The sequence below is a fragment of the Castor canadensis genome, chromosome 13, assembly GCF_047511655.1.
Source record: "Castor canadensis chromosome 13, mCasCan1.hap1v2, whole genome shotgun sequence".
Taxonomy (NCBI): domain Eukaryota; kingdom Metazoa; phylum Chordata; class Mammalia; order Rodentia; family Castoridae; genus Castor; species Castor canadensis.
This window is the reverse complement of record NC_133398.1, coordinates 22,826,014-22,846,905: the sequence shown is the minus strand read 5'-3', so window position 1 is coordinate 22,846,905 and position 20,892 is coordinate 22,826,014. Positions and strand designations below refer to the sequence as shown.

Genomic DNA, 20,892 nt, shown 5'->3' with positions numbered 1-20,892 from the left:
GATTTTGTTGAAGAAAGGACATATGCATAATAAGAAAGACAAAGTGTTTTTGCTAGTTGAGTTAAGCATAGCTATACAGAAAGATTCCTATTATTGCTTTCATGTACCCATGTGTTACAACCCATGTTGATTCAACTCTAACTGATCTTTACAAGAATCACTATTTAGAAGTAAATTTGATTCCTTAACTGATACATATTCAACCCATTGTCAAATCTTTTTAAAATGACAACTGTAAACAATGTAAATTACTAAAATTTATAGAAGCATGTTTCTTTACTTCATTTAAACCTACTAGTTTCTCCAGACAAAATTTTTCGTTATCCATGTAAGAATCTTCTTTCACAAAACTTTCCAAATCTTCTTGAAAAGAGAAACATTCCCTTAAAACAATAAATAAACATTATTTAGTGCTTACTAAAGCAAATTAAAAAACAAATAGAGCCAATCAAGACACACGATGATTAAAATAAAAGTAGAGGTTAACATCTAAACTTGTGATTGTACAAAGAATATTTTCTTCTATTAAAATATTTATAGCATTGGACTGGGTGCTGTGGTCTCTAATCCTAACTACTTGGGAGAAAGAGATCAGTAGGACTAGAGTTGGAGGCCAGCAGGGCAGTAAGTTCACAAGACATCATCTCAACCAATGTTTGGCTGCAGTGGTCTGGGCCTGTCATTTCAGCTACATGTGGAAGCACAAATAGGAGGTTCAAGGACCAGGCTAGTCTAGGAATAAAGCTAGACCCCATCTCAAAAATAACCAACGCAGAAAGGGCTGGTAGAGTGGCTTCGGTGGCAAACTGCCTGCATACCAAGTGCAATGCCTTAAATTCAATCCCTAGTACTGTCAAAAAGATTACAGCATTAGGCAATTACATACCTAAAAAAATTAGCTTCATTGCAGATCTGTCCTTTGATATCTAAAAGGGGGTCCTTTACTAAATGTGGTTTTTGTCTACTCAAAAGAGGATTCAAAGTTGGTAGGTGACTTTTATAGGTCATCAAATCATTTACAAACATTACTTCTTGATCATCAATACATGAATCTGAAAAGAAAAATAAAGGAAAAATGTCTGAAAGTTATATAAATGAAACTAGACAGTTACTATAATCAACCATTAAGTTATAATTGGGTTCATCAAACACATTTTAACCTTTAGCTCTTCACTGTACTATGCCTATAAAGAATGTAACATAGTCCTGGAACACAGAAAAAAGCTCAATAAATTTTAATATTACACTGAGCAGTAGCCAAATATTCTGAAACAGTTATATTATAATGACTTACACTTTGGAAAAAGACTAGTTTAATCAATGGAGGAAAAAAATCTGTGCTTCAAAATAGCAGCAACAGTTTAAAGAAATAAAAGCATTGGACTTTGGCTAACTCTGGTCTTCTGTTTCTCTGCATCATTTTAACTTGCAAATCTCCAGTTCTTCCCTCAGAGACTCTCATGTGGGGAATGGAGATGGCCTACAACGCCTGAAAATGAAACCAACCCTGATCCTAACATTATAAAGATATGTACATAAAGTTAATTATAGTGACAATTATACAGCAAAGTATTTTGTTGAGAAGATATATCTTACATATTAAGAAACACTACTGCTAATAGTTAATTGCTGGTCTAAATTTTTCCTTTTTACTTCTCCCTATTGTGTTTGGGTTACTTTAGAATCTTGGCTAACTGCGAGATCTTTAACAGTTTCTGAGCTGTGGAAGGGAACATAAACCTCCCCCCTTTCTCCAGTAAGCTCCTGAGTGAAAAAATAAAAAATAAAAATATATGCTCAGACAATGGGTTACTCAAAAAAGCCAAACTCCAATGTAAAAGCCACCTTGGGTGGTGGTGATAGGGGCAATGGGGACAGTCTTTCAGTGATGTGATGGTAGAATGTCATGAGAGGAACAATATGTCGTTTCAGGCAATGGTATCTCTATAAGTGGTATGCATGTGCCTAATAAATACATGGTGTAAGGCGAGCAGGCAGGGAACATTCATTTGACTAGTACTAAATGGATATGTCAAAAGAGAACTTGAGATATAAACTAGCTTAAAAGATTATCTGAACCTGAGTTTCTGACAATCTCATAAATAAAAGCTTTCCATGACATACTAAGGAAAACCAGTCAATCAGATCTATGACTAAGGAGTGCTTATCTAAGAAAGTTAAAGCTGGTCTGTTCACACAACCCATTCTGCAAATATTTATGAAGTCATATTAGCAGTAAAAACAGCACTAGTTTCTATCTGAACCTTACTTTCCTGTTCTAAACAGAGACCCTCCAGCCATCTTCCAACCTAGTGCCACATTCTGATATTTCTAGGAGTATATGGGGACATCTCATGACATAAAGTTATGAGGGAAAATTCAAGATGGTGGCTAGAGGGAAGAAGCAGAAAGCATGACTCCTAAAGTAAAATCTTGGGAGAGACACTGGAGACACACCTTACAGGAAAAACCACTGAGAAGAGGCAAAACTTTGACTCCTCTACACCTCCAGCCTGCACAGAGCATCTCCACTTCACGTTAAACGGAGAAACCAGGAGGGCTCCTGTGCCGCCGCCAGACGCCAGCGTCCAGACGGCTTGGGAAGACCGGACAAAGTAAGCTAAGCAGTACACAGTACTCCCACAGACAACCCTGGGCCAGATCAGCATAGCCCCCTGGAAAGACCAACCCCTACCCAGGGAAAAAAGAGAAACTGAGTAATATAAGCAATAACAACAAAAAAGACACTTAGCAAAGAGGGTGGGGCACCCTGAGCACTGAAGGGGGGGAGGGGAATCCCTCACAGAACTGTAAATAAACAAGCCGGGCTGGAGAAGGCAGGAGTGGTGGCCCACGCTCAGCAACCAGGAGCGGGAAAGTTTGTAAAAGTGGTGGAGAGAGGAAAACTCCACAGGAGAGGTGGGAAGACCCACTTCCCATATGAGCTGTAAACAAACAAGCTGGGCTGGAGAAGGCAGGAGCAGCAGCACATGCCCAGCAACCAGAAGCAGGAAAGCTTGTAAAAGCAGTGGTGGGAGGAAAACTCCACAGGAGAGGGGGGAAGGCCCACTTCCCCTGTGGGCTGTAAATAAACACGCTAGCCTAAGAAAGCGGGTGCAGTGTCACCTCCCCCAGTGTGTTTGGAAAGGGGAAAGCTTGTAGTAGTGGCTCGCTCACAGGAGAACTTTGAGTAAGCAAAGCCTCCAGGGCCAGGTTAGTGTTAAGCTCACCCCTGAGATCTGCATAAATAAAGCCTCCAGCAACAGCAGGCTGACAGCAGTGGGCAGGTGAGCCACAGCCACAGATAGCCATTCACAGAACTGTCTCCAGACTCTTTTTTTTTTTTTTTCTTTTCTCTCTCCCTACCTTTGATGAGACAACAACCAAACTACACTTGCATGCCGAAAAACTTACTGAAACTGTATTGCATTTGAACTTGGGACACTTTGTGGGGTTTTATTTTGTTTTGTGCAATTTTGTTTTATTTTGGTTTTTCCACTCTTTTTCCCCTTTGATGAGACAACCACAGAACTACTTCTGAGGCACCATCTCCAGGATTGGTCGCTGAGGGATGAACACCAAAATTATTAAGGCTGAAGCTTTATTGCATTTGCACTTGGAGATTTTATATATATATATTTTTCATTTATTTATTTTTTATTTTTATTTTTATTTTATGTTATTTTTAAATTTATTTAAAAATTTTTTTTATTTTCAATCCTCTCTCTGTTTCTCTAATGCCTTTTCAGCTTACGGTTGATTAGTATGCTGTCTCTCCCTGTTTATATCTTTGAAACTTTTTTTGTTTGTTTCTTTGTTTAGTTTTTTTCTACTTGCTTGTTTTTCCCTTTTCCTTTAACTTCTTTGCTTCCCATCTCCTCTCACCCTTCCATTCTAAATATCACCAGTGCTATTATTACAAGCTAGAAAATACTAAACTGCACACAATACAGGGACAATAACAACACCAAGGGCAATGACAGGAAGACAGAAAAAACAGGGAAACCAGTTTCCCCACAGCAAAAAATTAGTACAGGAACCAGAGGGAAATGAAGAAAACAGATACTCAGATCCAGACTCCAACAAAATGAAGATAAACTATGCCAAGGAACCCAATAAAGCCCACAAGAATAATCTAAAAGAAGAAATACTACAGGTACTCAACAAGAATTTTATAGAGATGATACTGGATAGGGTCAACCAAAATGTACAGGAGACACTCAAGAAATTCCAAGACAACAAAAATACAGAATTTGAAAAAGCAAAAGAAGAAATAAAAGAAACCGTAGAAGCACTGTATAAACACCAAAGTGAAACAAAGAACACAATTAATAAAGAGATAAATGAACTCAGGACAAAAATAGACAACATCAAAGAGGAAACGACCCAGGATATGGAAAACATCAGAAAAAAGAACAAAACAGAATTGCAAAACAAACGGAAAGCCAATCCAGCAGAATAGAACAAACAGAAGACAGAATCTCAGAACTCGAAGATGAAATGGTAATTAAAGGAAAAACTGAAGAACTGTTAGTTAAACAACTCAAGACCTGTGAAAAGAAAATGCAAGAACTCACCGACTCCATCAAAAGACCAAACCTGAGAATCATGGGCATCGAAGAAGGAGAAGAGGTGCAAGCGAAGTGAATTCAACAAAATAATAACAGAAAATTTCCCAAATCTAGAGAAAGCTATTCCCATACAGATGCAAGAGGCCTCCAGAACACCAAACAGACCAGATCAAAACAGAACTACCCCACGGCATGTCATCATTAAAACAACAAGTTCAGAAACTAGGGAAAGAATATTGAAGGCTGTAAGAGAGAAAAAACAAATAACATACAAAGGTAAACCCAATCACAGCAGACTTCTCAACAGAAACATTAAAAGCAAGAAGAGCTTGGGGAGAGATCTTCCAGGCACTGAACGAAAATAACTTCAACCCCAGGATGCTCTACCCAGCAAAACTATCAGTCAAAATAGAAGGAGCAATAAAAGTCTTCCATGATAAGCAGAAACTAAAACAATATGTGACCACAAAGCCACCACTACAAAAGATTCTTCAAGGGATTCTGCACACAGAAAGTGAAACCCAACTTAACCATGAACGGACAGGCAGCACCAAACTACAGGAAAAGAAAAAGCAAGTAGAGAGTAACCTCAACTTAGGTACACACAATGAAACCTTCAAACAACTAAGACAACTAAATGACAGGAATCACCACATACCTATCAATACTAACACTTAATGTTAATGGAATTAATTCACCCATCAAAAGGCACCATTTGACAAAATGGATTAAAAAGGAAGATCCAACAATTTGTTGCTTACAGGAGACCATCTCACTGACAGAAATAAACATAGGCTCAGGATGAAAGGCTGGAAGAAGATTTACCAGGCCAATGGCCCCCCAAAACAGGCAGGAGTAGCAATACTTATCTCTGACAAAGTAGACTTCAAACCTACATTGATCAAATGAGATAAAGGACATTCCATACTAATAAAAGGGGAAATTGACCAAAAGAAAATAACAATTATCAACATATATGCACCCAATGTCAATGCACCCAATTTCATCAAACATACCCTGTGAAAGACCTAAAAGCATATATTAACTCCAACACCATGGTTGTGGGAGACTTTAACACCCCATTATCATCAATAGATAGGTCATCCAAACAAAAAATCAATAAAGAAATCCAAGATCTAAAATATACAATAGATCAAATGGACCTACTTGATGTCTACAGAACATTTCATCCAACTTCTACACAATATACATTCTTCTCAGCAGCCCATGGAACCTTCTCCAAAATAGATCATATCCTAGGGCACACAGCAAGCCTCAGCAAATAAAAGAAAACAGAAATCATACCATGCATAGTATCTGACCACAATGCAATAAAACTAGAACTCAACAACAAAAGTAAAGACAAAAAACATGCAAACAGCTGGAAACTAAATAACTCATTATTTAATGAACAATGGGTCACTGATGAAATAAAAGAGGAAATTAAAAAGTTCCTGGAAGTGAATGAACATGAAAACACAACCTACCAGAACCTATGGGACACAGCTAAGGCAGACCTGAGAGGAAAGTCTATAGCCATGAATGCATATATTAAAAAGACTCAAAGATCCCAAATCAATGACCTAATGATACATCTCAAACTCCTAGAAAAGCAAGAACAAGCAAATCTCAAAACAAATAGAATGAGAGAAATAATAAAAATAAGAGCTGAAAGCAACGAAATAGAAACCAAAAAAACCATACAAAGAATTAATGAAACAAAAAGTTGGTTCTTTAAAAAAATAAACAAGATCAACGGACCCCTGGCAAACCTGACTAAAATGAGGAGGGAAAAAACCCAAATTAGTAGAATCAGGAATGCAAAAGGGGAGATAACAACAAACTCCATGCAAGTCCAGGAAACCATCAGAGACTACTTCAAGAACCTATATTCAAATAAATTTGAAAATCTTAAACAAATGGACAGATTTCTAGATACATATCATCATCCAAAACTGAACCAAGAGGATATTAATCACCTGAAAAGAACTATAACACAAAATGAAATTGAAGCAGCAATCAAGAGTCTCCCCAAAAAGAAAAGTCCAGGGCCTGATGGATTCTCTGCTGAATTCTATCAGACCTTTAAAGAACTGATACCAACCCTTCTTAAACTGTTCCATGAAATAGAAAGGGAAGGAAAACTGACTAACACATTTTATGAAGCCAGTATTACACTTATCCCAAAACCAGGCAAAGACACCTCCAAAAAGGAGAACTATAGGCCAATCTCCTTAATGAACATTGATGCAAAAATCCTCAATGAAATAATGACAAACCGAATTCAACAACACATCAAAAAGATTATTCACCACGACCAAGTAGGCTTCATCCCAGGAATGCAGGCGTGGTTCAACATACGAAAATCAATAAACATAATAAACCACATTAACAGAAGCAAAGACAAAAACTACTTGATCATCTCGATAGATGCAAAAAAAGCCTTTGATAAGATCCAACACATTTCATGATAAAAGCTCTAAGAAAACTAGGAATAGAAGGAAAGTACCTCAACATCATAAAGCTATATATGACAAACCTACAGCCAGCATTATACTTAACGGAGAAAAACTGAAACCATTCCCTCTAAAATCAGGAACGAGAAAAGGATGCCCACTATCTCCACTCCTATTCAACATAGTACTGGAATTCCTAGCCAGAGCAATTAGGCAAGAAAAAGGAATAAAAGGAATACAAATAGGTAAAGAAACTGTCAAAATATCTCTATTTGCAGACAACATGATACTATACCTTAAAGACCCAAAAAACTCTACTCAAAAGCTCCTAGACACTATCAACAGCTATAGCAAGGTAGCAGGATATAAAATCAACATAGAAAAATCATTAACATTTCTATACACTAATAATGAACAAACTGAGAAAGAATATATGAAAACAATTCCATTTACAATAGCCTCTAAAAAAAATCAAATAACTAGGTGCTAGGTGTAAACCTAACAAAGGATGTGAATGACCTCTACAAGGAAAACTATAAACTTCTGAAGAAAGAGATTGAGGAAGACTATAGAAAGTGGAGAGATCTCCGATGGTCATGGATTGGTAGAATCAACATAGTAAAAATGTCTATACTCCCAAAAGTAATCTACACGTTTAATGCAATTCCCATCAAAATTCCAATCACATTCATTAAAGAGATTGAAAAATCTACCGTGAAATTTATATGGAAACACAAGAGGCCACGAATAGCCAAGGCAATACTCAGTCAAAAGAACAACCATGGAGGTATCACGATACCTGACTTCAAAGTATATTACAAAGCAATAACGATAAAAACCGCATGGTACTGGCACAAAAACAAACATGAAGACCAGTGGAACAGAATAGAGGACCCAGATATGAAGCCATACAACTATAACCAACTCGTCTTTGACAAAGGCGCTAAGAATATACGATGGAGAAATAGCAGCCTCTTCAACAAAAACTGCTGGGAAAACTGGTTAGCAGTCTGCAAAAAACTGAAACTAGATCCATGTATATCACCCTATACCAAGATTAACCCAAAATGGATCAAGAATCTTAATATCAGACCACAAACTCTAAAGTTGATACAAGAAAGAGTAGGAAATACTCTGGAGTTAGTAGGTATAGGTCAGAACTTTCTCAACGGAAGCCCAGCAGCATAGCAACTAAGAGATAGCATAGATAAATGGGACCTCATAAAACTAAAAAGCTTCTGCTCATCAAAAGAAATGGTCTTTAAACTAAAGAGAACACCCACAGAGTGGGAGAAAATATTTGCCAGCTACACATCACACAAAGGACTGATAACCAGAATATATAGGGAACTTAAAAAAACTAAATTCTCCCAAAACTAATGAACCAATAAAGAAATGGGCAAGTGAACTAAACAGAACTTTCTCAAAAGAAGAAATCCAAATGGCCGAAAATCACATGAAAAAATGCTCACCATCTCTAGCAATAAAGGAAATGCAAATTAAAACCACACTAAGATTCCACCTCACCCCTGTTAGAATAGCCATCATTAGCAACACCACCACCAACAGGTGTTGGCGGGGATGTGGGGAAAAAGGAACCCTCTTACACTGTTGGTGGGAATGTAAACTAGTACAACCACTCTGGAAAAAAATTTGGAGGCTACTTAAAAAGCTAAACATTGATCTACCATATGATCCAGCAATACCACTCTTGGGGATATACCCAAAAGACTGTGACACAGGTTACTCCAGAGGCACCTGCACACCCATGTTTATTGCAGCACTATTCACAATAGTCAAGTTATGGAAACAGCCAAGATTCCCCACTACTGATGAAGGGACCAAGAAAATGTGGTATCTATACACAATGGAATTTTATGCAGCCATGAAGAAGAATGAAATGTTATCATTTGCTGGTAAATGGATGGAATTGGAGAACATCATTCTGAGTGAGGTTAGTCTGGCCCAAAAGACCAAAAATCATTTGTTCTCCCTCATATGCGGACATTAGATCAACGGCAAACAAAACAAGGTGATTGGACTTTGAGCACATGAAAAAGTGAGAGCACACAAGGGAGGGGTGAGGATAGGTAAGACACCTAAAAAACTAGATAGCATTTGTTGCCCTCAACGCAGAGAAACTAAAGCAGATACCTTAAAAGCAACTGAGGCCAATAGGAGAAGGGGACCAGGAACTAGAGAAAAGGTTAGATCAACAAGAATCAACCTAGAAGGTAACACACACGCACAGGAAATTAATGTGAGTCAACTCCCTGTATAGCTATCCTTATCTCAACTAGCAAAAACCCTTGGTCCTTCCTATTATTGCTTGTACTGTCTCTTCAACAAAATTAGAGATAAGGGCAAAATAATTTCTGCCGGGTGTTGAGGGGGTGGGGGTGAGAGGGAGGGGGTGGGGAGAGCGAGCAGAAATGACCCAAGCATTGTATGCACATATGAATAATAAAAAATAAAAAAAATAAAAAATAAAGTTATGAGGTCTTGTTTTCCTTCAGTGCTGAGGAGTCAATTGCCCTTCTTTGATGTAGCCACTCGAGGGCAGCATCTCACCACAACCAGTGTTGTTTATTTTAACACAAAGGCTGTTTCACCAAGAGTGCTGCTTTCTTGTATTATGGCTATATGATATTCTCTGGAGTTCTTACTTCATAACAACTACAGAAGTTGTTTCCCTCTATTGTAGAGGTGTGTTGTCACAAGGAAACATACTTTTTGGTCATTAATAACAAAAAGAGAAAAAAAATAGAAGCCCACTAATAGGAAAGTAGAAAGGCTTATTCTTTGTAGAAGATACTTTTGTCTCCCTAGATAACCCAACCTAACTAAATGAAAATAAATGTGTGCAGTAAGCTGTGTGACTTAAAATATTAAATCAATGATTTTCTAAACGTTTTTTTAAAAAGTAACCTGGATAAGGATCTCAACACTAATTTCCCAAGGAGTATGTTTCGAACCTTTTTTTATGTGTGTGAGGTACTGGGGTTTGAACTCAGGGCTTTGTGATTGCTAGGTAGGTGCTCCACCAGTTGAACCACATCTCCAGGACTTATGGCTCTAGTTATTTTTGAGATAGTATATTTCCTTTTGCCCAGGCCAGCCTGGACCACCATCCCCCTCTTTACACTTCCTAATGTAGTGTGACAGATGTGTGCCACCACACTCATCTTTTTTTTCAATTGAGTTGGGCCTTACAAACTTTTTTTTTTTTGGCCTGGGCTGGCCTGGAACTTCAATCCTCTTAATCTTAGCCTCCCAAGTAGCAGGATTACTGGTGTGAGCCACCTGCACCTGGCTTGTTTGGGAACTTTTTGGAAGTGATTACAAAGTATATGTAGAATAACAAAGGTAGGAAAAAAAACTAATACGAAGATGAGACTGTTAATATATGTTATAATTATGTATTAAATAGTTAAAACTGTATGATAGACACAGTAATAAGGAAAACAACAGACTATAATGGAAAACTCAGGATTAGACTATCAAAATGGGTAAGAATTTAGTATATGTGATGTAAGAGGCATTTCTAATCAGTGGGAAAGGAAGGACTATTCCAAAAATGATATTGGGACAACTGCCAAAACATTTAGAAAAACTATTTTTCTACTTTTAGACCTATACCAGAATCTGAAATAAAGTAATATAAAACCTTTAGAGCACAAATAAATAGTTATCTAATAAAGGAAGATTTTTTCTAAGTATAAACTTAATGAAAGAAACCATAAAGGAAAACATCAAGAGAACTAATTAAATACATTTAGACTTATTGATATCTTTACATACAAAGATAATACATATGAATAGAAAAAGACAAAAGAGAGAATCATTTCACAAAATAAAAAGATACACAGAACCAATAAATACCAGTAATTTTTAAAATGCAGTAAAATAGACCTTTTTGCCCATTACATTTGTTTAAGTATATTACTACAACAACAGTAATATACCTAATCATGACAAGGCTGGCATACTTTACTTATTAACATAGCTAAAAAATATTAATACCAAATGATTCCACAATACAGAATTCACTTTAATGAAATAATCAGAAAGGAGAGAATACATTTATGTACATATTTGAAATTAACATGAGTGCTCTCAAATTAATGTATGATATATTAAGATTAAGATTAAAAATTAGTTATAAACTGAGCTGCAGATGCAGCTTAGTGGTGAGAGTGCTTGCCTAGTGCTCACTAGGCCCTACGTTCCATCCCCAGCACCACCAGAAGAAAAATTAGTCATTAAAAGTCATGCTGTTAGGGCTGGTAGAATGGCTCAAGCGGTAAGAGCACCTGCTTTAGCAAGCATGAAGCCCTGAGTTCAAACCCCAATGTCACAAAAAAAGAAAAAGTCATGCTCTTAAAGAAAATTTAAGCATATTTTCCAAAGATAATGCTAACATTAAAATAATGTAATGCACCTACAGTATGATTATATCAGTGAAATAATTTGTCTTTGAACTATAGGATTACAAATTTTAAGTAAAGGGGTATTCTATATAATTAAAATGTAGATATTTTAATATTTATGTAGAAAATGTTAATAAAATCCCAACTGCATAGGAGTTATAAATAGGACAGTTGTGGTCTGTGGCTGGCCCCAAGCAAAAAACTCTACTTGAAAAATAACTAAACCAAAGGGAATTGGGAGTGCAGCTCAAGTGGTAGACTGACTGCTTAACAAGCATATAGCCTTGAATTTAAACTTTAGAATCATCAAAAAAAAAAAAGAAAAGAAAGTAGACTTGGACTGGAAATTCAAATCTACTAACTTCAAATTCAGCATTCTTTTTCTACTATATCGTCCTCTCAAGTTTCATCTTTGATCTTTCTCTCTCTCTCTCTGTCTCTCCTCAAACTGTGAGGGACTTATGTTTTAAATACACTTCATGTATCTACATAAAAATAATGAAAATAACCAAATTATTTTTTCATGCTCAAGCTATAGCATTTCTTAAATGGTAGGAGTAATTATATAATATCTAGCCTAAAGTTTTATATTAAAAATAGAACATATAAGAAAGTCAATTCTCAGCAAGTTTATATGGTTTGAAAAATTCAACACCCTCTAGTGAGAAGAAGAAGTCTGGATAAAATATAAAAACCTGGTTTAGTTCTTCACCTAATACTGCAACTATTCCATCTCCACTTTGAACTCTGGTTTCACGTACATTAGATAAGATAAAAAATCTTTAGCATATTTTGAAAATTATAACTTCATAATTCCATAACTTCAGAGACTAGTAATTTGGTGTTACACTACATTGCTATGTGATGAGATATGTATCCAGATGCCAATGTCATTGCAGCAAGGTATCTGTGAGCACACGATTATCAAATAAAATCTCTGGAAGTAATTTTAAAGCTATCAAACTTAAACTACTAAAAAGACCTAATTTACAAAAAAAGTGGATTAATATTACAAAGGAAGAAATATTTACTGAACATGGAAAAACTTAAGACATAATTATGTAGGTAGTTATCTTTAACAAAATTAAAAATACAATCAAACAAAAACTCTCTGAAATGAAAATATGTATATTAGTAGAAATATTTTATAATAATTGAAATAACAAATGCTATACCTTGGTCCTGTGCCTGAAGTGTTGTATATTTTTCTAAACATGTGATAGGTGTAAAGACTTCACTGTAGTCCTTGTGGATATATAAGCTGTCCTCTTGTACTTCAGTAGGAGAGTTTGGATTTGAACTTGGAACGACCTCCTCAAATTCACCATTAATCTGAGTCACCATTCCTGTAACCATTCTTCTATGACATTACAAAGTTACTAATTTTATATAGACATACATATCCTATTTTAAAACATTTTTATTAGTATATAGCATGGTTAATTATTGGAAAATCATCAAATTTCAACACATACAAAGAAAAATCATCCATAGTCCCACCACTCAAGATGGATGCAAAAATTATGCAAATTTCAATTAGTTTTGAATATTTTAAAACAAAATATATAGTATTCTACAATGAAGTACATTCATTATTCTGCTGAATAATGAAGCATGGCACATATTTACGTTTCACTCAGTGGACATTCACTTTATTTTTAAATGGATGAACACAATCCTATTGTATTACTGTATTGTATTTTGGATCTTACATGTCCCCCAAAGGTCCATGTGTTAAAAGGCTTGATCCCCAGAGTGGCACTTCTGGGAGGTAGTGGAGTTTTTAAGAGGTAGGGTCTAGTGGAACGTGTTTAGGTCATTGGGAGCATACCCTTGAAAGGGATAGTGGGACCCTGGTTCTTTTCCTTTCTTTCACTTTCAGTCCATGAGGTGAGTGATTTTGCTCTGCCGTAGCTCCTGTCATGATATGTTGCCTCACCACAGGCCCAAAAGCAGTGGGGCCAATCAATTGATCATTGACTAGAACCTCAAAACTTGAGGCAAAACAACCATTTCTTTTTATAACTTGATTACCTCAGGTAATTTGTTAAAGTAATGGAAAGTTGACTAACATAATCACTAAACCATAATGTATTCAACCAGTTCCCTATTATGGGAAATTTAAGCTTATAATTGTTTGTTATTCTGAGCAATAATGCAAGGAATATCTTTGTGCACTTATCTAATCATCTTCTCAAAATACATCTCCTAAAAACAGAAATGATGAAGTTAAATGCTTTTAGATTTTTTAAAGTTTTGCCACTCGTTGTCAAACTGCCTTTGTGCTGTATATTCGGTGGGTTTTGGCCTTCATTTTTTTTTTTTTGGCAGTGTTGGAGATGTGTTAGACTTTTTGTGTTCATAAAGCATGATTTTTTTTTAAATGGCAATACTGGGGTTTGAATTCAGGGCCCCTTGCTTACTAGGCAGTGCTCTCCCACTTGAGCCACACCCCTGACCCTGTGCTATATATTCAATGTCTGCTCCTCAACAGCATTATACAAACTTTTTTATTCTGCTCTGCAATCTGGAAAGCTGATCTCTATAAACCAACCAAACTTTCATAAAAGCCCTTTGGCTTCTGGTTGGGTACAGCCAACCAGGAAGCTCTGGCAGGAAATCAAAGGTAGGAAAGAGAGACAAGTTAGAATATTATTCTCCCATATCCTTCTTTGCAGGGCCACCATTTGGAAGTAGCTGTACTCTTCCACCAAAGGTTACATCTCTTATCAGACAGCCCTTTTCCTATAGCTGTAGTTCTTACTAGGTTAGTAATTGTTCAGTCTCCTTTCTTCAAACTTAACTGGGGTAACAACTTCCTTTGTTCCAGTGCTGGAGATAAATATTTGTTTGTGTGTGTTTATTTTTGTCTCCCTTAACCTTACCACACCTGTCTCCTAATTGATACAGGCATAGCTGCCATTGTCTATACCATTAAGATACTGGCATTATGAGAGATCTTCTAACAGATAATCACAGTACTGGCAATTTAGTCATATATCCAAATAAACCTTTCTTCTAATATCCTAAGATATTTTAGCCCTAATAAGTCCCTGGTACAGACCAAAAGATCTGCAATCAATATAACTCCCCCCAAAATAATCAGAAAAAAAGAATGAAAATGTCATGTCTTAATATCATAGGTAGAAAAATCTCTGAAATGTCTCCTTTACTCTTAAAGAAAATGCAGACATAAGAAGAAATATTACAACTCTCCCATGTCTATATTGCACATGAAGTGCATTGATTTTTATGTGGATCTTTATAGACTTCTGAATTTAATCCTCATTTAGCTGTTGTCTTTTTAAAAATAAGCACTGCTGACAGAGTTGGCACTTTGTAATAATACTTGGTATTACAGTTTTGAGAATACACAGTCAAGTCTTTATGCATTGATCCATATGATCTATGAAGATCAGTGTTTTCCTGGCTTTCCTCTTACTTCCCCTGACCAATGTTACTCACTCTCTCTTAACTACAGCCTTCTCCTTTGCTTAACCTGTAAATACTGTTATTACTGAAAATTTCCATCTAGGTTGCTTTTGCTTTCATTTGCTATCATTCTTTCTGAATAATTTCATCCACTGCCATTCATTACTTAGGAAAAATATTTGTTGAGTGTCTACATTGTGCTAATACTAGTCTAGGTTTGGGAATGGACTAGAAAACAAAACAAATTTCTCGCCCTCACAAAGTTAATTCACTAAAGTGAAGATAGACAAATAAGTAAGTAAATAACAATGTCAAGTGGTAAAAACTGTTATGGATGAAATAAAACAAGCTACGTGGATATCAAATAACATCCACAGTGCGGCAAAAGGTATATTTTAGAGAATATGGTTAGTGAAAGACCCATGGAGTGCTGATACTTCTACAGTTATCTGAACAATGGTAGGGAGTGAGCCATACAAAGGCCTAAAGGGGGGAAACAAGGTTGCCATAGTTCAAGCAGGTTAGAGTGACTGGAACAAAGTAATGTTAGACAGGGTGGCAGAGATCAAATCATTCTGGACCTTATATTCCTTGGTAAGCACTTTGGACTTTATTCTACATTCAGCGGGACACCACTGGTGGGCTATAATAGAGGTATTTTATAATCTGATTTATGTCCTTAAAAAATGACAGGCAAACTTTTAGAAGAAAGGAATAAATTATTGTGACTTTGCATTATGTAAAGGCTTCTTAGATGTGACATAAAAGCACAAGTGACACAAGTAAAAATAAGTAAGTCAGATTATATCAAAGTTAAAAGATGCTGACTTTCAAAGAGTACCATAAGGAAAGTGAAAAGATAATCTACGGGAGAAAATATTTTCAAACCATATAGCTGATAAGGGACTTGTATCTAGAATATATAAAGAACTCTTAAGGCCCACTAATAAAACAAATAGCCCAGACCAAAAAAACAGGCAAAAGACTTGAATAGCTATTTCTCCAAAGATATATTAATAGATAATAATAAAATCTTTCATGAGTATGATCAGCATTCTGCACAAAGTGAAGCAAGAGGGTAAATTATCTACGTAAGTCTCAAATTTATTTCTACATTAACAATGTAGAACAGGTTAGACCTTCTTCCTCCTATTAGATGCTCTGTGTGCCTATTTATGTCATTGTACTTTGGAAAGTGTATTGTAATTATTTATTTATTAATCTCTATTCCCGGCTTTCTTACCTTCTTTGAAGGTATAAACTACATCTTACTCATTTTCATACCCAGTATACAACACACAAATATACAAATGGTTGATGAATTACTAAACTAAAAATAAATAATTTTGACAAAATACATTAGAAAATAGCCTTAAATCTGCATTTAATCTACAGGAAAAAAAGACAGATCTTAATATGAAGAATTTTCTATAAACACTTTCCACGGAAGGCATACTTATTGATTAAGAGCATAATAACACATTTGGTTTGTTTCTGAATGTCTTTTGCAACATTAATGAATAGAGAATAATTAAAATATGACAAATGAAGGGAGAATAAAAAGGATATAAATTACTTATAAATTAACCTCTCCTTTGTGATTAAAATCAGAGCTTTTTTTCCAGATAAAGAAGAAATGTGTGAGGGCATACAGGAAAGGAATTTTCCCTTTACAGGTGTCTGAAAAATTTAACTGTTTATCTTACAGTTGTAAAGGGAAATTTGAGGTTAAGAAAACATACTTCTCAAGGAAATCCTCCATAAAGAAACTTGCTTTCCACTGATCCAAGATTGAGTTATCTGTCATTCCCCGAACTGAAACAGCTGAGACTAGAAAGGAAATTTTTTATATTTAATATAAGTAAGCTAGCCATTCACCTTTTACATTATGTTATCTTTATTTGTTCACAAATACAACTTTTTCCACAGTGATACTTGATTTCAAATTTCATTATTGCAAACTGTCTTCCCCAAACTCAACCATAGTCAGAACAGTATCACTTGAACATACCATCCTCGCTTTCAAGCAAAAGAGAAGCTTAGAAAGCACTATCATCCCAGATAGTCCTATTTAAGAGCTCATGCTGCACTTCATAAGGCTTTTGTTCACTAACCAGTCCAGCTCACTCTCATGTATTCTCCTTTAAGTTCTACAATGTTGCCAACAGCATTCTGGTACTTACTTAGGTACAGTTTTATATTCAATTCTTTATGAATCTGTAACTTGTCTCCGAAGTTAAACCCCTGGTTCCTTAAGGAGAAGCGACTACATCAAGTACTAGAAGTAGACTTCGCAACTGAGTAATTCTACCACCAGTAGAAACGGTATTCTACTGTCAGAATTACTTCTTACTAGTTTTGTTTTAAGTGAATCATTTAACCATCTGAATCTGTGCCTTATTGAAAAGATATGAGAATATATGGTTAAGAGCACAGGTTCTATCATCACTCTGTCTAGATGCTAATCTTTATACTGTATTTATTAATTTTTAGATCCTGGGTAAATCATAACCTCTTTGTACCTCACTTTCTTTATGTGCAAATGAGGAATAATAACAGGCATTTCATAGTGTTATTGCAAAGATTAAATGTGATGATACATACAAATTACTTAGAACAATGTCTAACATTTTTGTAAATGTCTAATAAAATTGGGCTGTTATTGTCATTTTCATTTTTTGTTGCTATTATTTTTAAAAAGAAGAAAATGAAAAGAAAGAGAAAGAAATGGTAAACATTCTTCCCTCCTCTACTTCTGGAGCAGCAGTTTGATGAAAGCCATTCTGTATTTCCAGCCTGATTGAGACTTTAATTCATCGACCCTTCCAATTTTTTGCAATGTTCATAATGCTTTCTCATGTCATCACTTCCTTTCTCAAACAGAGTAGGTTCCATGGTAAGTTCCAAAAGCACTGCCTTACAAAGACTTGATTACCTTGCCTCTCCTTCCTTTGTATTAACTTAGGTTAACCATTACTCTTTACTTTCTATGTATGTTCCATAGGACAGCTGAAAATTACTGGGAAAAAATCATCCAGCCATGCTGAATGAATTAATTTCAAATTATAATATTACAAATGTCCATTCACATAGACAGGTGACAGCAGAATATCTCCTAATAAAAGTGCCTTTCTTGCTCTTTCAGCTATTTCCTACATTTCCCCCTTCAAATTTTCAATGCTTATCCCCTACTTCCTTTTCTATGACTTTGCCTTCACATACAAAACTGGTACAAATAAAAAGAAACTATTAATATTCCACCACCAATTCTACCAACCTGCTACCGTAAGTACCTTCAAGCACAATCTTCCTATCTATACAAGAGAACCATTACATTGCCATTTTCATTGGCAAACATTTTAAGTCTCTTACCATACATTAAAAATCATACATCTTAAGAATCATACATCTAAAAACAAAACCAAAAAATTCTCCCTTCAGTTAGTGCTTCATTTAAAATTTTCTTCATAAAAACATTCCTCAAAAAGTTGTCCAAATTCACTATATTTCTTCCTTACTTCACATTCTCTTCTCAACATACACCAATCATATTCAAATGTACTCTAATCACATTCCAGTCATATTCTACCATGTTCATAACCATTATTCCAGGGAAAGCATTATCAAGGTTATCTATGACCTACTTTTAGACAAGTAACGTTGTTCATGTAAGTTGACAACTTGACTTTTAACAGGAGCCAATGCATTTGACTACTTCCCTCTTAAGCACTTTCTTTAGAATTCTACAAGGCCATACTCATCTGGCTTTTCTACCTCACTTCTTAGCTGGTTCATTCTTCTACAAAAGATTTTTAGCTACTGGAGTGTTCCAGGAGTCTGTCCTAGGCTATCTGGTTTATCTATATGTATGTTCTTGGTGGTTTCATTCAGTTTCATAAGTTTATGTGCAGTTTACATATTGACAACTCCAATGTGTGAAGCAGGTTTCTGTTTACTGGTTACCAACTTTTGTGAGAAGGGTGGGATAAAATACCCACACACAAGTTACATGAAGGTATTTCTTATGGACAGGCAGTAAGGGATAACAAAAGTCTAGGATTCCTTATAAGTTGGTCCTGTAAGGCTCAGGAAAGGTGCCCAGGGTGGATTGAATCTTGTCTTCACATGTTCTACTCCCACAGCAGCTGAGGGACCCCAGATAGATGTCTATCCTAGGTTTTATGTTCCTGTGATGTAGGGCTCACTGGGCTAAAGCATTGAGGGACATCTATTTCTAGGAGACTAGAACAGAGCCTGGGCTGTTCCAGCCAGTTTCCCCTTTGTTTCAGAGTTGCATTTTCCAGTATATTTTACTGTTATTCTTAAGAACTACAAGTGAGAAAGGGGTAAACTAAGTTGGTCCAAGGCCACCTAAAGAACTGTTCTGCCTCACTGTGATGAAGATTAAAGTAATCATTTACCATCTTAATGTCTTCACTTAGATGTCTAATAAATGGGCCAAAAGCAGAAATGTTGACTCTGGATAAATACTGGCTTATCCATGAGCCTTTCCTGACCTTAGGAAATAGCACTGTCATTCATTCAGTTATTCAGGTCAAAAATAGAGAAGAAATTCTTCATTATTCTATGTTTTAAAGCCTTATCACTTCTACAACAATCTCAGTTTTGACTACTCAAATCTCCATTACCATAAGCTTAAGAGTAAGCCACCATTATCTTTTATCTAGAGTCTAGATTCACCTAGGTCTAGATTCTGGGCCATTATGATAGATTCCTGATTGATTTTCATCTTTCCTCTTGACTCCTAATCTCTACCCCTTTTATACTCTAGACATAAAAGGGTATGTCACTCCCTTTTAAAAAGTTGTCCATTGGCTTCCAATATCTGAAATTCTATTAGTGAGTTTTAGCTGCTATATAAAAAATACTGTAGTCTGGGTGGCTCAAATAAAACCATTATATTTTGGGGTTGGAGGCATGGCTCAAGCACTAGAGCATCTGCCTGGCAAGTGTGAAGCCGTGAATTCAAACCCCAGTACTGCCAAAAACCAAAAACAACAACAAAACATTTATTTTTCACATTTCTATAGGCTGGAAAGTCCAAGATCAAGGCACCAACAGAACCAGGGTCTGGTGAGGGTTCCATTTGGAGTTCATCATCTTGTTGGATCCTTACATGACAGAAAAGACAAGGAAGCTCTTTAGGGTCTCTTTTATAAGGGTACTAATCACATTCATCAAGGCTCCATCCTCATGACCTAATCACCTCGCAAAAGTCCTACCTCCAAATACCATCACATTGGGTTTCAACATGTGCATTTTGAGGACACAAGCATTCAGTCTATTGCAGCCATAACCAAATAAATAAATAAAGGCCATATTATGGTCTACAAAACCTTATGTAATTCAAAACCTGCTTACATATCAGATCTCCCCCTTTTCCTTACCCAGTCATAATAGCCTAATTTTCTGGTCCTTAAACAGATCAAGTTCATTCCGGAGTCAGGCACTTTGCATTTGCTTGAAAAGATTTTCCCTCATGTCTTTTCATGGCTGTTCCTTGTCATAATTCAGATCTCAACTCAATGTACACCTCTTCACAGAGGCATTACCTTAACCAATGTAGGACACAGCACTCCCCACTACTGAAATTTCATCTTATTATTGCGTCTTTCCTACATTTATACATTCCAGATCTAAGTTTACATATTTAATGGCTTCATTGCTACATTCTCCTTATCAGTCTCCAAAACCACTAAAGGCCAGGACTATTTCTATGTCTTATTAGTAGCTGTATCCTTAGTACCTTGCTTGGTATATACCAAACAAATATATTAACTGACTTGACTCCTCCAAGGAGGCTATCTCTTTGCTAGTCTATGATTTGATAGAAACAAATGATGATATTTTATACAAATATATTTAAAAGTAATTTCATACTCAGTATATCATTACAACTTAAACCTCAGAGAGACAAGAAAAGTCTTATTATGATAAAATCAATGTTTACAATATTAGCATTTTTTACTTCATCATTTACAT

The 20,892-nt window shown here is 35.8% G+C and overlaps 1 protein-coding gene across 1 annotated transcript in view; it reads right to left on the bottom strand.

Moving 5' to 3' along the window:
• Positions 1 to 20,892, bottom strand: part of Shoc1 (shortage in chiasmata 1) — a 103,616-nt gene that overhangs the window by 59,698 nt on the left and 23,026 nt on the right. Inside the window, exons 5-8 of the mRNA XM_074051260.1 lie at positions 16,632 to 16,719; positions 12,633 to 12,817; positions 887 to 1,052; positions 296 to 383 (exon numbers count right to left, since the gene is read on the bottom strand). Of these exons, the coding sequence (XP_073907361.1) occupies positions 296 to 383; positions 887 to 1,052; positions 12,633 to 12,817; positions 16,632 to 16,719 (527 nt within the window). The remainder of the gene's footprint in view (positions 1 to 295; positions 384 to 886; positions 1,053 to 12,632; positions 12,818 to 16,631; positions 16,720 to 20,892) is intronic.